Genomic DNA, 14,555 nt, shown 5'->3' with positions numbered 1-14,555 from the left:
TGGCGTTGAATAATCATCTTGAGGCACAGAAATTGTGACGAGAGTAAAACCTAGAAAGGATCGAACTTAAACGCTCACCTTACTGGCAAGTTAGATTTTTTTTTTTTTTTTACATAAACAGCTTTTACAGCCAAAGGAAGCACACCAAGGCATCGTCTAAAAGAAGCAGAGGGAAGGTAAAAAACCAGCAAATCCCATTGCATTTGTAAGATACCTGGAAAACATTGAAAAGTAACTAATGCGTTCCACAAAACGTTTTGGGAAAGTACCTGAAAGTAATCTCAAAGTTCTGGAAAGAAACCTCTACGTTTTGGGGACATGTGGGGCTTGTTGCGTCATTCTGCCCATGGTTTCAGAGTGGCATTTTTTATTGAACAAGTTCTGATGAACTTTGTAAAAATTGAATGCAATTTAAAAATGATACAAAGATGACAGACTTGGCTTGGAAAGCTCAGAAGATCTTAGTTTAATTTTGAAACAAAATAAACTTAAAAAATACATTATGGGGAACAAAATTACAAAATAAAAAATACATTTATATATTCAATATTCTTTTTGACTATGAGGTCACTTGTCTTAGAATTATTAGGCTGAAGCTACCATCATGTTGAATGTGAACTCTCCATGCAACGAGTCTCACAAAGCTCATGGAAATAAAAATCACTCAAACACATAAAGGGCAGTTGTGACAGCACAAAAGACTGCTCAGAATACTGCTGTATGGCTTCAGGAAGGGGGCTGCAGCGGCATCCTCACTGGAACCTGCAGGGCCGCTCCCCACCCACACCGACGATCTTTGGCCGGGCCAACACTCCGCTTTCACAGAAAGCACAATCTGATCTCTTAGTCTGAGGACAAACGTCTGCTAAATCTTTTTCTTGACATTCTTCCTGGCGCCATTATCGCCTATCCTGCGTGCCGGTGTCTTTTTTTGTCCGATCATTCACAGTCTCTTATTTTCCCTTTCTCCGACTGGTCGTTTTAAGAGGTCTGTGCCAGTGGCAGTGACAAGTCTGTAGGTGAGAAGAAAGCATCTCTCTGATTCTCTGTCACAGTTTGATGTCTTGGGACTCTAACATCTTCGCGAGGGTCTTCTTCACCCGGAGGGCTGTGAGACGACAAGCCGGGTTGTGAGCCCAGCACTCTGACATCAGTTTCCCCATCTGCCGTAGACACTGAAGACACGCATCAATGTCAAGTTAGAAATACCAGAACAGAAAAACAAATAAATGTAATTCTCATCAGGCTACAAATTAATCCAGCAGCTTTTCTTAGTCATGTCTAAAAGGCCTTAAAAGAAACATTTCTTTTATGGCAGTAAAAGACAGAAAATGGCAACAGGAAAATATCTACTCATCTAATTACTAAAATTAGACCAATAACTTTACAGCTTAAGACAACTAGCAGTATGGCAACATAAGGCTTTTATCATCCTTACAGAAGGATGATAAAAGAAGCAAAAACTATAAAATAAAAAATCTCAGAAGCTCACCGTTAATACGCTGCAGTAATAAAAGATGTTAGAGAACAGCCGTATTCTTTCAAGTGAGAGATTATGCTAGAGCACTAAAAGATTAATTCATTTTATAGCCTCTATTCACATCTTTACAAGGGATGACAATGGTGATATAGCTGTATACGACCTTCTAACAACAAATATTTAATGGTCGCATAAATTAAAAGAACAAAAAAAAAAAAATCTCCCTCTGAAAGAAAATGTGGTGATTTTGTTATTCTCCAATTAAAAATAAACATAACATTTAACAAAAATGCTTTATATCAAAGTGAAATCCTGCACCTTGAAAAATATATCCTTGTTAAGATTATAAACGCACATTAAACCTAAAACAAAATGTAATTCTAAATATTTTCTTAAAACTGAGGTACTAACAGTTAGTTTGTCTGCAGACCTTTGTAGGAGTAGGAAGAATAAAGAGTTCAGAAACACAGATGGAGGAATAAAAGTTTTACATGTTGCTATTGCTGTAAAAAGGTTTTATTTGAGCTAAAGTCCAACTTAATAAAATTAGAGGTTAGGTAAAGTGAAGCACTTTCTTTCTCTTAACTTCCAACATAAAATCCTCCCAAAGCAGAATGCACATTTGCATTACTAAATTGGAGGCTGGCAGCTGATAGCAATCAAAAACATAAATAGTTACCTCATCGCTGCTCCAGTGATTTGCAATGGAAGGTCTTTGCTTCTTAATGCAGACCACCTCCCTCATGTCTTCATACGAAGGGTCAGTGGGCACGAGGTCGTGGTAGGGCAGCTGATGTTCTTCAACAACACCTGTACGAAAGTCAATGTCCTCTGTCATCATTAGCAAAAACAAAAAAAAGAAAGAAAGAAAAGCACTGGAATGAGTTCTGATGACTAAAGTACGCTTTTTCTGACCTCCAGAGGTGCATCGCCGCACCACTTCCCAAAGAATGAGACCAAAACTGTACATGTCAGCCATGATGAAGGACTGGAAGGTGGACGTGTTCAGGGCCTCGTCCAGCACTTCAGGCGGCATGTAGCGCTTGGTCCCAACTCGTAGGTTAGGAGGGATGTCTACCTCATTGGTGTCGCTGAAAGGCACAATGAGAACACAATTATGCTTCAGGATGCATTTATTCTGCCTTCCAATAATCTGCATCGAAACAACTCTTCTACCTGTTAAACTTGACAGCAAGCCCCAGGTCGGCGATACAGCAGAAGCCGTTCTTTTTCACCAGGATGTTTTTGCTCTTTAGGTCTCGGTGCGCTATAGCAGGTTTGCCCTGTGTGCCGTAGATCTCTGTGTGCAGGTGGCAAAGGCCTGAGATGGAGGAATAAGCCAGCTTCAGCAGAGCGCTGACGTCTAAGGTGTTGGACTTGAGGTAGTCATACAGGGATCCGTTCTCGTGGTAGTCTGTAATCAGGTACAGCTGAGTCCATGAGCCGGTTCCTTTAATGTCAGCTGCGATGAATCCTGCGGACGATACGGGCTGGATGAGGGGAGGAGGAGGAGCAAGCGCCAGCAGAAAACCCTCTGGGTTCTGTCGACCTACCCAGTATGTTGTCATGCCTCATCAGGAAGGTCTGATAAATTTCCGTTTCCCTGAACCAGCTCTCCTCCTCGGTTGTGAAGAAGACTTTGACGGCCACTCTCTCACCTCTCCATCTGCCCATCCACACTTCTCCATATCGGCCTTTTCCGATCTGCTTAACCATCTGAATCTGCTTGGCGATGGTCCGCTGAACCTTTCGACGGAACACAAGCAGTTTCGTTTTCTTCAGCTTCTTCCAAACGGTTTTCATATTTTGTTGAGTTATAATTACAAACTTCTATGTATGTTGTGGGTATTTATTTATTTTTTGTAATAAACACAAGGTAGAACATTTTTAAATCTAAAGCTCCCCCGAGTCAATGCTCTCTTGCAATTACAGCTACAAGTTGTTTAGAGTTATCTCTAGAAGATTGTCACATCTAGAAAGTCCTGGAGAGAATTTGCGAACATGGGTTTTTATGTCTGCCTTTGGATTCTCACTTGCCTTTTAGGTTTGGGCTTTGACTAGACCATTCTACATGTGGATCTGGTTGCATGTGTACCAATGGCAGTTTCTGATATGAGTTCACATTGTGGAATTAGACAGGAGAAGGCAAGAGCACAATTTAAAAAATATATATATATATATCTTTCACTCGCACCCAAAACACAGAGTAAAGCCGACTAAGCCTAAATGTGTGGGACACTTTTCAGACTTTCATTTGTAAAAGGTTTTGAAAATGTGAAGCATGTTTTATGTTTTTGGTGATTCCTATTAGTTGTGTTACAGTTGGAGGCTCTTACAATTAATATTTTATGAACATTTTATGATGAAATGGTTTGAAAATCATGCAAAACAAGACTTCTTTACAACTGGGTTGCATCACCTCTTCTTACAACAGCACTCGGGATCTAAATAGACCACTCACTGAAAATATCCTTTGTCTTTCTAGATGAGCAAATTTAACCTACACTTAAACATGCCAAGACATTTTAGGACGCTGTTTTTATTTGCTACCAGCAGAGGGAGACCTGATCCAGACCCGGACCCGGCGCTGCGGGAATGCTCTATCAGATCCTTCAGTGTCTCCCCTGGAGGAATGTATGTCTCATCCTGCTCCAGGTCGATACTGTAGGGCGGCCGCGATGTCTGTCGCTTATATCTGCCATGGAGAGGGAAAGAAGGATTGGTTTAGCAAGTATGAATGTATTAGTTTATAATGTTCATAAAGGCATTTTGTACCTGAAGTAGCAGAGGACGAGAACGACACAAAAGATGCTGCAAACTGTCACCGAAATGAACAGGGCTATGTACTGGATGCTGCTGTCCACGTATTCTGACAGAAAAAACATGAAACAAGAGTAAAAAAAAAAAAAAAAAAATTATTTCTGTCCTTAATTTAAATGAGCACAGAGGAAGGTTGGTGGAATGTTACTGATTAATGGAGGATGACACTCTCTCTTATCAACTTGAGAATCTTTCTAATTGTGAGTGGCAGCGTCGAACTACTCGGTCTTACTCATGAGCAACCCCCCACCCGCCCCACCACCACCCTTCCACCTCCCGCACCGTGCTTTCACAGCCCGTTATCGATCACATCCCGTTCCTGAATCCCACGGATCGCGTGTCGCAGCAACATCGCTGCAGAAAACCCCAGGGGCCCGAAGCGGCTCCGGAGCTCTGGCCTTTCTGTCTCGGTGCTGTCAATCACAGACACACACACTGAAGAAGCTGCAGATGCTTCATGGAAAACAACAGCTAAAGGACTAAAAACACAATATACTTAGTTTGACCGATGTTATTTATTTCATTGAAAAAAAGATATTATATAAATACTCCCCTTGTGCAGCACAAAAAGTGCAAATTTAACATTTTTTAACACCAATGTTAAAAAATGTCACACAATGTGATTTTTAACATCTTCTTCCATTAGAACTGATGCTGGTTTTTTTCTTGTCTTTCCAAATTTACTGAAAAAAAAAAAAAATCAAACTAAATCTAAATAAAACCATGAGTATTTAAGTTTGCAGACATATTCCTATCTCTTGGACATTCTTTAGCAATGATGCAAAGAAGTATATTTCTTGATTATGTATGTTTCACTTCCTACTTCATGATTATGGGCTAACCTTACTCTTTTGATTTATCACATAAGGTCTCAACAAAATAATTTGTTGTTTTAAAGGCATAAAACGTGAAAGAGTTTGCAGGTTATGAACACTTTTGCAGGACAATGCCTGATCGGCCCTGCCAGCACCCAAACAAAAGCATAACGCTCTATTTATCTACAGCTGCGCTGAGAAATCAGATGGCCAATGTTTGCATTGTACAGAAAATAGAGTCTTGGATGTATTTGCAAAAGCAAAACGTTGAGTTTTTCTGACAAAGGTAGAAAGAGATGTGTGTGTGTGTGTGTGTGTGTGTGTGTGTGTGTGTTGGCTTGCCATGGAGTGACAGATGGACATATACCTCACATCCGTCCTGAGGCAAGAAACTCAAGCAGGCCCTGGGGAGAGCCTGTCCTTTTCATTACAGAGTGAGAAAACAAGCCAAGTCTGCACTCTCTGCTCCACCTGCCACTCTCTCCTCTGCTTCTCCAGAGCAGCAGGAGCCATTTCCCCTCCAGCAACACACTGTGGTTAGTAACAGTTTAAACTGGCAGTTTCCATCACCAACCCAGCATTGGCCCAATTGAAGCCACTCTAAAAACCTTAGAGTCCGGCAGGTTGCACTGTGTGAGACAAACTACCTGATGTGACGAGCGGCGGAAGCGTTGGACGCAGGTTCATGTTGCAGTAGTCATGATCCGTGCAACACTTGAGAACTCTCCAGGAGCGTGCACCCCAGGTGTCCTTTAAAAACATTAAAAATATATATATTTTAACATTATAGCAATTGGCAAAGAAGATGAATATTAGAAATATTTTTGATAAAATTTATTTTCAAAAATCTCGGAGCTGAAATACAGTGTATGTGCCTTGTAAAAACTTTACTTTGTCACATTTGGATATATAGTTTATACGAGACTTCTTACAAATTATTTGGCATACATTGTATTTCAGTCAATATTTGGCCACAATTCCAGCTGTAAATTCTTTAAAGTATGTCTCTACCAGCTGAAGACAAACTTTTGACCAGAAACTTGTAAATCGTGCCACTTTTTCATTTGGATGTAGGTCAGCGGTGGTTGATAATGTAGGTCACATGGGCAGTTGCCCTGGTCAGCTTTAGTAAATTACCTAACAGTGTCTGAAGATGAAGAATGCATGATAAATATTCTGAAACATGCATGCATAAAAACTTACTCTGCACTGAAATTCAGAGCCACCCAGCGCCAAACAACCTGCGCTGAACACAGCATGACCCCCCTCCTCTTCCGTAACCATGGTGAAGCAGAAACCATTGGTCCTGAAATCAATGCACACAAACCATTACCTGAACAATCAACAATTACAAGTGTATCATACATTAAATGTATAAAAGTTTGATTGATGCATATTATAATTTAATAAACTGAACTTTCAATTGTTGTAAAACTTCAGAAATAACATATAAAGGCAAAAATATTAACTTCAATTAGATTTTTTGGTATTTGAAGGGATGTGCATGAGACTGTCATGTGTGACATAACACCTGTTATGAACAAAACTAGTTCTCGTGAATGCTTATGACTGTTATCATGAAGTGTCATTTGGTAGATAATGACACTTTTAATGCAAAGTTGACAATTTTAATGGACTTTTTATACAAGCTTTAAAGGAACTTTGCATTAAAAGTGTCATTACTTACAAAATAATGCAAGTTGACACTTTTGACGAACTTTTAGTGCACCTTTGCATTAAAAATGTCATTATTTACCAAATGACACTTTATGACAACAGTCGTAAATATTTATGAAGAGTCATTCATGTTCATGATGTGTTATGTCAGGTTTATGACAGACTCGTGTCAGTCTCATGCACACTCCCTTCAAATAAGGTGGTAGGGTTAAATCTAATTGAAGTTAATATTACTAGAACAATTTTTATGGAAACTTTACAGTGTATTGGATGTTTCCTAGCTTCTTTACTGTGAGAAAGATTTTACAAGATTGAAAAAAAAAGGCTATTTCGTCTATTTATTGCACACAAAGATTGAACATCAATTTTCATCTTTCTAATAATGATGGACAGCTAATTTTTACATTATACATGTAATTAGGCTCATTATAGAGTAATGTCGTTTTCCTGTGTGGTCTCCAGCGTACATGCAGGTGTTGTTGACGGATCCATCGGGGCACTGAGGGTAGCAGTGGCACCGCAGTGTGTTCTCGGCTGAAACTATGGCGGTGCTGCTGCTCTCCGCCGAGGGCCGGTCCGATCCTTCCCTCCATCCACTCCTCAGTAGCATGGTGTCCAAAAGGTTGGCTGTTTAAGGGAAAAAAAATACTTTAAAAATACTAAAAACTATAAAAGAGAGAGGCAGAAGAAGACACATCAACAGAGGTATGCTTTACCTTTTAACATTTTATAGTATAGTGTATCTTGTACATATTTAAGGGTTTTGAAGTGTCGTCAGTATTTTATAAACTAATAATAGTCCGGTCTAATCTCTGTTGTGTACACGTCAGAGTTTTATTTTATCTTAGAATCTGATAAAGACCAGATTATTTAGGCACTAAAGCCCTTGAACAGAGCCTCCTTTTCATACAAAAGTTAATTTACTTCAATCATTTTCTTTAAAAAAGTTACATTTATATGTACATTTATGACAGAGTGGGATATGTTTCAAGAGTCTATTTGCATTAATAGTGATAATTGTTCCAGTTTTTTTTTTTTTTTTTTTAAATGTGAAAAAAGGATATAACATCCGATCAATAATATCAGGATTTTTATTGTCCCTCTGTTTTACACATTATATTCGTTTACTACATCGTAATGTAAGAGTTTCCCCTTTAAATTTGATTTATTGGAGTAGGTTAGTTTTACCTTGTAATTTATTGTAATGCATCTGCATCTAAGTTTCCTCTTAATCTAAGTGATACTTAATTGTTACTTCTATGTAACGGTGAAAAATGGCTTTTAAGCCAAACACCTCAAACATTTGCCATTTCATTATGATACCAATCATTTAAATAAAACAAAAGGCAATGGATTACTTTAAATAAAACAAGTATTTTTCTGACCTCAGTAGACTTATGCAACTTATCTGTATTTTGTCTACACTCAGAATAAATTATTTAAATGACAATCCTATTACAGACACTTATGAAATTCTCCCCAGGGTTTTTTTAAAAAAAATCCAAATTATTGACTTACATCATGTCACAAATAGATGCAACATTAAAAACAAAATCTTTTACACTGTCAAGTCGTAAGCCAAAAGCTGAAACATGGGGAAAAAAATGACTCAAAGAGTGGATTAACTGTTTAACATGTTCTAATCTAAATGCATTAATTCATGTACCTAAAAGCCAAGAATAGTAATGGAAATTTCACTGATGTCCAGCATCACACAAAATGACACAGGAAAGTTAGTCTCCAAATGTACAGTTCTGATCATTAACAAGTTCACAGAGAAGATATGAAAGGGGATAGTGTGATGAATACTTCAAATAACATGAAAGCTGATTCTCCGGATTAAGTCTAACAAATGTTTTACTCAGATCTGGTTCAACACCTGCCAAACTAACAATAGCAGCATAGAAGACCAACTGTAAACTAAAACTAAGAAAATGATCAGAAATTGGTTATCATGCAAGAAATAAACAGTGAAATTGCTATTTAAAAATCACAATTAAGGAGGAATGCTTCTTTTTGTTCTTTTTATCAACTGCAGGTGCATGCAGATCCTCTGTGCAGAGTAAAACGAGTTCTGACAGCAGCTCATCCCTAAGGACGATTGTGGTCAGGAAGCTGAACAGTTCTGTGCCACACTAGATGGATGCCTTTCTCGCTCTGAAAGTCTAACTTTCACTCCCTCACTCTCTTTAGTCTGCCGGGGTCTTTCACACGGAGCCGAAAAGCAAGACAGAAGCACTCGGTTACAAATATAAGTTCAAAATCTGGAGTTTTGTTTAGAAAACACATGCACAACACATCAAGGATGTTCACTTTGACTCCGTCAGTCATTTGTAAGAAAAGTTTCCCTTGACAGGTTTCATTATCCCGGGTGTAAGCGGATCTAAGCAGCCTGACAGCAGAGCAGCAGCTACTGAATACGAGCGGTAAGTAAATCTCCAGAGAACTATGTAATCAAAGAGTGGTATAAACAGACTGAACATTCTTTAAACGCAACTCTGTATCCATTCAGTGTAATTTGTGCTGCTGTTTCAGTCAGAGGGGAAGTTTTTGAAGCAGCTCAGATCCTCCCTAATAGCAACCTTGGTTTCTCCATCTCTCCTATTCGGATTTTCTGAAAATAAGTAAATAAAAATGCTGTTTTTACTTTTTATTTTTGCTTGTATGTCAGAGGCGAGTATTCAAAGGTTATGAACACTTCTGACTTGTAGTAAGCAGGTCATTCACTGAAAAATCTGATTCCTTCACTGTTAAACGGTTCAAAGCTTAAAACTCCCACTTCAATAAAGATGCATGTTTCATGCACGTTGTTTTGAGGTTAATAAAGGAAAGACATATTTAACAAAGCAGATACATTATGTTATCTGATTTTGGCTTTTATGAAATAAAGAAAGGGACAAACTTTTGAAATTGACAGGTCAAAAGTCAAAGACGCATGGTCTGACCAGAATTGTCTGTACCTTGATCAAGATTCAGATAAAGTGGGAATGGTAAAAAAAAAAAAAAAAACACACTTTTAACCAGAACTCAAATTAGATACTTGAATTTGAAATTTTAGTTAATTATACATTATGCTTTTACAGTAAAATATGCATTTATTTTAAGGGAATGCACTAATCGTTACCTGAATGTATCTATAAAATTGAAATAAAATAGGAAATACAGTCTTAGTGCACCTGAAAAAGTGCACACACACACTATTTTCTTTTTCCCTTCCTTCACTCCTGTCCTAAACACTCACACAGCTTTAAATTTGCTATGTCTGCGGCGTGGCACACTCAAGGTCATCCTGAAACCATATCTGTGTCCCCCCACGCATTCCACAGGCGGCTCCTCAACGCCGACGCGATGTAGCACACAAACATGGTCAAACTCTGGGAAATTTGGAGCATGGAAGATGGGTGAATTATTCCTGCTGCAGGAACTGGAACTGTAGCTCAGCGTCATCGTCAGCGGGTCTGTAAACCTTCACAGTTTATGTGCTCCTGTTACCTTGGCTCTCGTCTCTGTATCTCCAAATACAGTTTGGTTAATGATCTCGTCTGTCCTTCTCTCTATGGGAAAAAAAAAACCTTCACTTCAATATGAACTGAGAGTCAATAATGCAACCAACAGTTCCTGAGTGAAGATAATTTGATAATTAGTAAATTGATGAATGCGTGACAAAAAGTTTCTTGTGTGAGTCCAGTGAGCATATCTCATGTTTCAAAGACAAGAGGGTCTGAAGGGTTGCTCTGTGGTGTAACATTTAGACATGTGGGTCGAAGCCGTGTACACAGGATGACAAATTGATTGGCTCAAATTAGACTGAACACAATATCACACCATTTTTAAAAAGAAAAGACATTGAACCCCTTTCTTGAAGTTCAGTATTTGCGGATTCGCCCATTTGTAGATTTTTTTGTAGAATGCGACTCCAAATTATTTGTGGAAAATTCAGATTTATTCAATAGAGCATGTCAAGATGAAAAGAAACTAGAATACCTAGGTGCAACGCTACTGGACACGCTACTGGCTGCCGTTTGGAGAGAAGCCAATCCAGGAGCAGCGTTTATTTTTCGTGGTACTGATTGGCTGCAACCCCAAGAGCAGAGTGGGTTAGTGGTAGTGCAAAAGCAGTTTGTGTTACTGCATTTTAAGATATATTTTGTGTTCGAACTACAGCATAGAGGGCGTCTCAAGCATTTCTGGATTTGAGATGCTTTCTCAAGTCTAGGGCTTCAGAGTGGGTGGTGGCTGTGGTCCCCAACGCCTGTGAATACCATAGGATCCATTTTACATTTTATTTAGTGGAAAGGTCAGAATTTTTTTTCTTTTATATTTCAGATTGGGACCCACAACATGGTAATTTTGGAAAGGAAAAAATGTACAGATAAAGAACAATAATGGTATCACTGCTCCCAAACTAGACTGCAATGTGTAAGCATACTAAGCAAAAAAAAAAAAAAACAGCTCACAGCTCTGATTCATAAACAAGCCCATTGTTTTTTCAAAGATCAGTTCAGGTGGTGCAGCCATGTGATCAACATTTCTTTTTTTGTTTGGAGGTTGTTGTTTTTTTTTTTTTTTTTTTTCACAATCACAGAAAAATATTTTACCTTAGCTATACTGATGGGGGCTATTTTACCTTTAATGACATAACTATCAGGATTTGTTGGTATGTTCCAGAGAGCTTTAGTTCAGACACAGACAATAGCAGTCAATAAAGTTAACAATTAGAGATCGATGCCATGACTAATGTTTCCAGAGATTAGAACGAAATGTCGGCAGGAGGATTTTAGGTCAATAAAAAAAGCTCTATAAAGTGCTCCCATTAACAGCACTGTTTCACTCGAGCAGCAGCTGCTTAATCTGTGAGCTTTAAGACAGACCGATCGCTGATCACCAAAGGTACCGAGGCAAACATGAGAGGGAAGGAGAGATAAGTTGCTCCAGGTGGCCATAATAAATAACCTCCTCAAAGGAGGCATCTTCTCCGGAGCCTCCAGAGTTCAGCCCGACTCCACCGGGGTCACACCCAGCCTGCAGGAGGGCCATGCATCCTCTTCCACCCTAACATCGCACTACCATTCCTCCTAACCACCCCCCTACAGGCTTCAAAGAACCTCTGCCACATGAGACACCTACACATGTGCAAACATCATACAAGAAAGCGCATTCCACGCCGTCTCGCTGCCATTCTGGGTCATCCGTTTCCATCATGCCGTTTCCTTCAACCTGTTCTCTCCCCCCCGTCTACCTGGTGAGACCGGCCTGCCTCGCCAGAAGGCTACAACCACCCACAAAGGGATCTTTGTGTCGCTGACCCTGCACCACATTGCATTCTTGTGCCAAAGTCAAAGTCTAACTTTCAGGGATTCACACAGTTTTCATGGAGAAAATGTGGCGCATAGATGTAAATGCTGCACAGAGTTGCTACATCAACAAATGTTTACTTAAACACAGACGGCATATTCAAAGCAAAATAAGACCTGCAAACTAATAAGCAATGAGTAAAAACGGATTACACTGTGCACACAGTTGCATCTCAAATTGAAATATCATGGAAAAGGTTACTAATTCTAAACAGTATTTTATTTTTTTTTTTAGTTATTATGACATAGAGCCACTTAAATCCCAATACTTAGGTCCTCAGATAACTGAAATGTTACAAGACCAGATATATTTTTTTATATTATTATGAGTGAGATAATTATGATAAAGACTGCTGACTAAGTTGTCCAGCAGACAGTGAGATGCATCTGGAGAGTACATGGATGTACTGGTCTTCAGTAATTTATATAGTAACTGAATTTGGGTTTCATTAGCTGTAAGCCATAACAATCTGGCAATACATGCAAAACGATAACACAAATATATCATCTTACATGTAAATAAAATCTAATCTAAGATTGAATTATTGAAAAAAAATGTTTCAATTGTATCATTATTTGACAAAATACCCTTATTCTTAAGTTTCTGTCTTTCAGACACAATTATGAACACAAAAAGCAAAGATGCTGTGTTTTGCTGCACTTTGCTGTGAGATTCAGCACGCAACCTTGATCCCATCTTCTCTGATATATATATATATATATATATATATATATATATATATATATATATATATATATATTTTTTTTTTTTTTTTTTATACATTGTCTCCCCACAATTCCCATCACTGCACCTCCCTGCTCCTCTATCTGTCTGTGTGGTCTGGACTTACTGGAAAAAAGCCACAATATGCTGGGGTTCATTACAGATATACTGAAAGACTACAGCCATAGTCTCACCACAGTATGTTACTTTAGCCAACAACAATGCCTCTCATAGAAAAGAAAAAGGGTATATACTTCTATCTTTACGCACAAAAATTTCCATAAGATAAACTTCAGTTTACTGGGAAAACTGAAAATAAGAGCTGAGAGTTTGAAAGTGCGAAACAATAAAATTTTGAACATGTGGGAAAATATTAAACCCCAGCTCCAAGAACATCATTCTTACTGCTCATAAGTAAGCCAAAATTATTGATACCTTCAGACTGAGTTTTAAAATGATTTTCAGTTTACCAAGAAGTTTGTTTCTGGCAGGAGAGACGACCACCTCTCAAAAGACAGTAGAACAATGTAAAAGGAGGATCAGTTTTGAAATAAATATTTATATTTGAATGAAAAATAGTACGTAAAAAAAACATTATTCCCAATCAAGACATTATTCTCCTGACCATCATTTTACATGCTTCCACTGTTATTTTGAAGATTTATGTGGTCCACGTGTGCCCCCTAGTGGTCCGCAAGATACTGCATGTAAACAACTGCTCATTTGGCGTGATGTGAGCTCAAAGTGCTACTCAGTCAGGTAGTTTACCAAAGAATTGTCTTTAAAATTAATTATGGATAAGTGGCTTAAAACCAGGTCACGCTAAAGAAAAACTCAAGACTCAAGGTCAGGAATAAACATAATCAGAGGGAGTCATACCTGCTGCTGATGTCATTCATGAGTAATTCAGTTCTTTTGACGGCTCTATTCCAGGAATGAGTCTCGGTTGGTGGGAACTGTTCTTTATGGCTTTACTTGTTGCTCACACGTAAACGGCTATTGTTATTTTTACCTCATTAAAAATGATTCATCAAGTTAATTGAAAATGTAATTAAATTAAATTGAAAATGTAATTAATTTAATTTAATTTAATTAGTTAAATACAATAGATAAATACAAATGACAGAAATTGGTGGGTAATTTTATATTTAATGATGCAGAAGAAGATTTTTGTTTCCGGCAAACCAACTTTATTTTTCTTTTGTTGTGATAATAGATTATAAAAACCCTAAATGTTAATTAATACATTTAGGGCTTTTTTCATGTGTTTGACATCCACACTTTCAGTATTTGTAAATAACTCAAAATGCCCTGAGTGGACTCGTGGCTTTGGTGGCCATTCACATTTACCAAACAGCATGGTTGAACAAAGAAAACAACAATAAGTACATAAAGAGACTAATATAAAGAGACTAGTATTTTCATTTCAGGTTGTATATATTAACATATTATGTTACTGTGGGGACATATCAAGTTAGGTGGTCTGTGAGTGTTAGTTAAATTGATTAAGTGGTCCTCAAGTTTGAGAAACGCTTTGTGAGAATAATGTCTGACTTCTGTGTTGCTTTTGAGATCTTTATGGCTACTTTAAGATTCTAAACAGGTTTTATTTTAGTAATATCCTGATTTTACAAGTAAGCCAGTTATCAGAGAAGTGTGTAACTGGTAAAATGCAACAAAAAAAG

At 38.1% G+C, this 14,555-nt stretch overlaps 1 protein-coding gene across 5 annotated transcripts in view; it reads right to left on the bottom strand.

The window, feature by feature from the left end:
• Positions 1-439: 439 nt before the first annotated feature.
• bmpr1bb (bone morphogenetic protein receptor, type IBb) overlaps positions 440-14,555 on the bottom strand; it is a 53,222-nt gene continuing 39,106 nt past the window's right edge. For all 5 annotated transcript variants that reach the window (XM_015035602.1, XM_015035601.1, XM_015035603.1 and 2 more), the window contains 10 exons: positions 7,260-7,419; positions 6,319-6,421; positions 5,763-5,865; positions 4,256-4,349; positions 4,031-4,175; positions 3,034-3,226; positions 2,657-2,954; positions 2,396-2,571; positions 2,160-2,290; positions 440-1,175 (listed from right to left, as the gene is read on the bottom strand). In XM_015035602.1, the coding sequence (XP_014891088.1) occupies positions 1,050-1,175; positions 2,160-2,290; positions 2,396-2,571; positions 2,657-2,954; positions 3,034-3,226; positions 4,031-4,175; positions 4,256-4,349; positions 5,763-5,865; positions 6,319-6,421; positions 7,260-7,419 (1,529 nt within the window). In that variant the 3' untranslated portion in view covers positions 440-1,049. The remainder of the gene's footprint in view (positions 1,176-2,159; positions 2,291-2,395; positions 2,572-2,656; positions 2,955-3,033; positions 3,227-4,030; positions 4,176-4,255; positions 4,350-5,762; positions 5,866-6,318; positions 6,422-7,259; positions 7,420-14,555) is intronic.

The sequence above is a fragment of the Poecilia latipinna genome, unplaced genomic scaffold, assembly GCF_001443285.1.
Source record: "Poecilia latipinna isolate Pla-1442-1.1 unplaced genomic scaffold, P_latipinna-1.0 Scaffold339, whole genome shotgun sequence".
Lineage (NCBI taxonomy): Eukaryota > Metazoa > Chordata > Actinopteri > Cyprinodontiformes > Poeciliidae > Poecilia > Poecilia latipinna.
The sequence above is the reverse complement of the archived record's forward strand: the minus strand, read 5'-3'. Positions and strand labels throughout refer to the sequence as shown.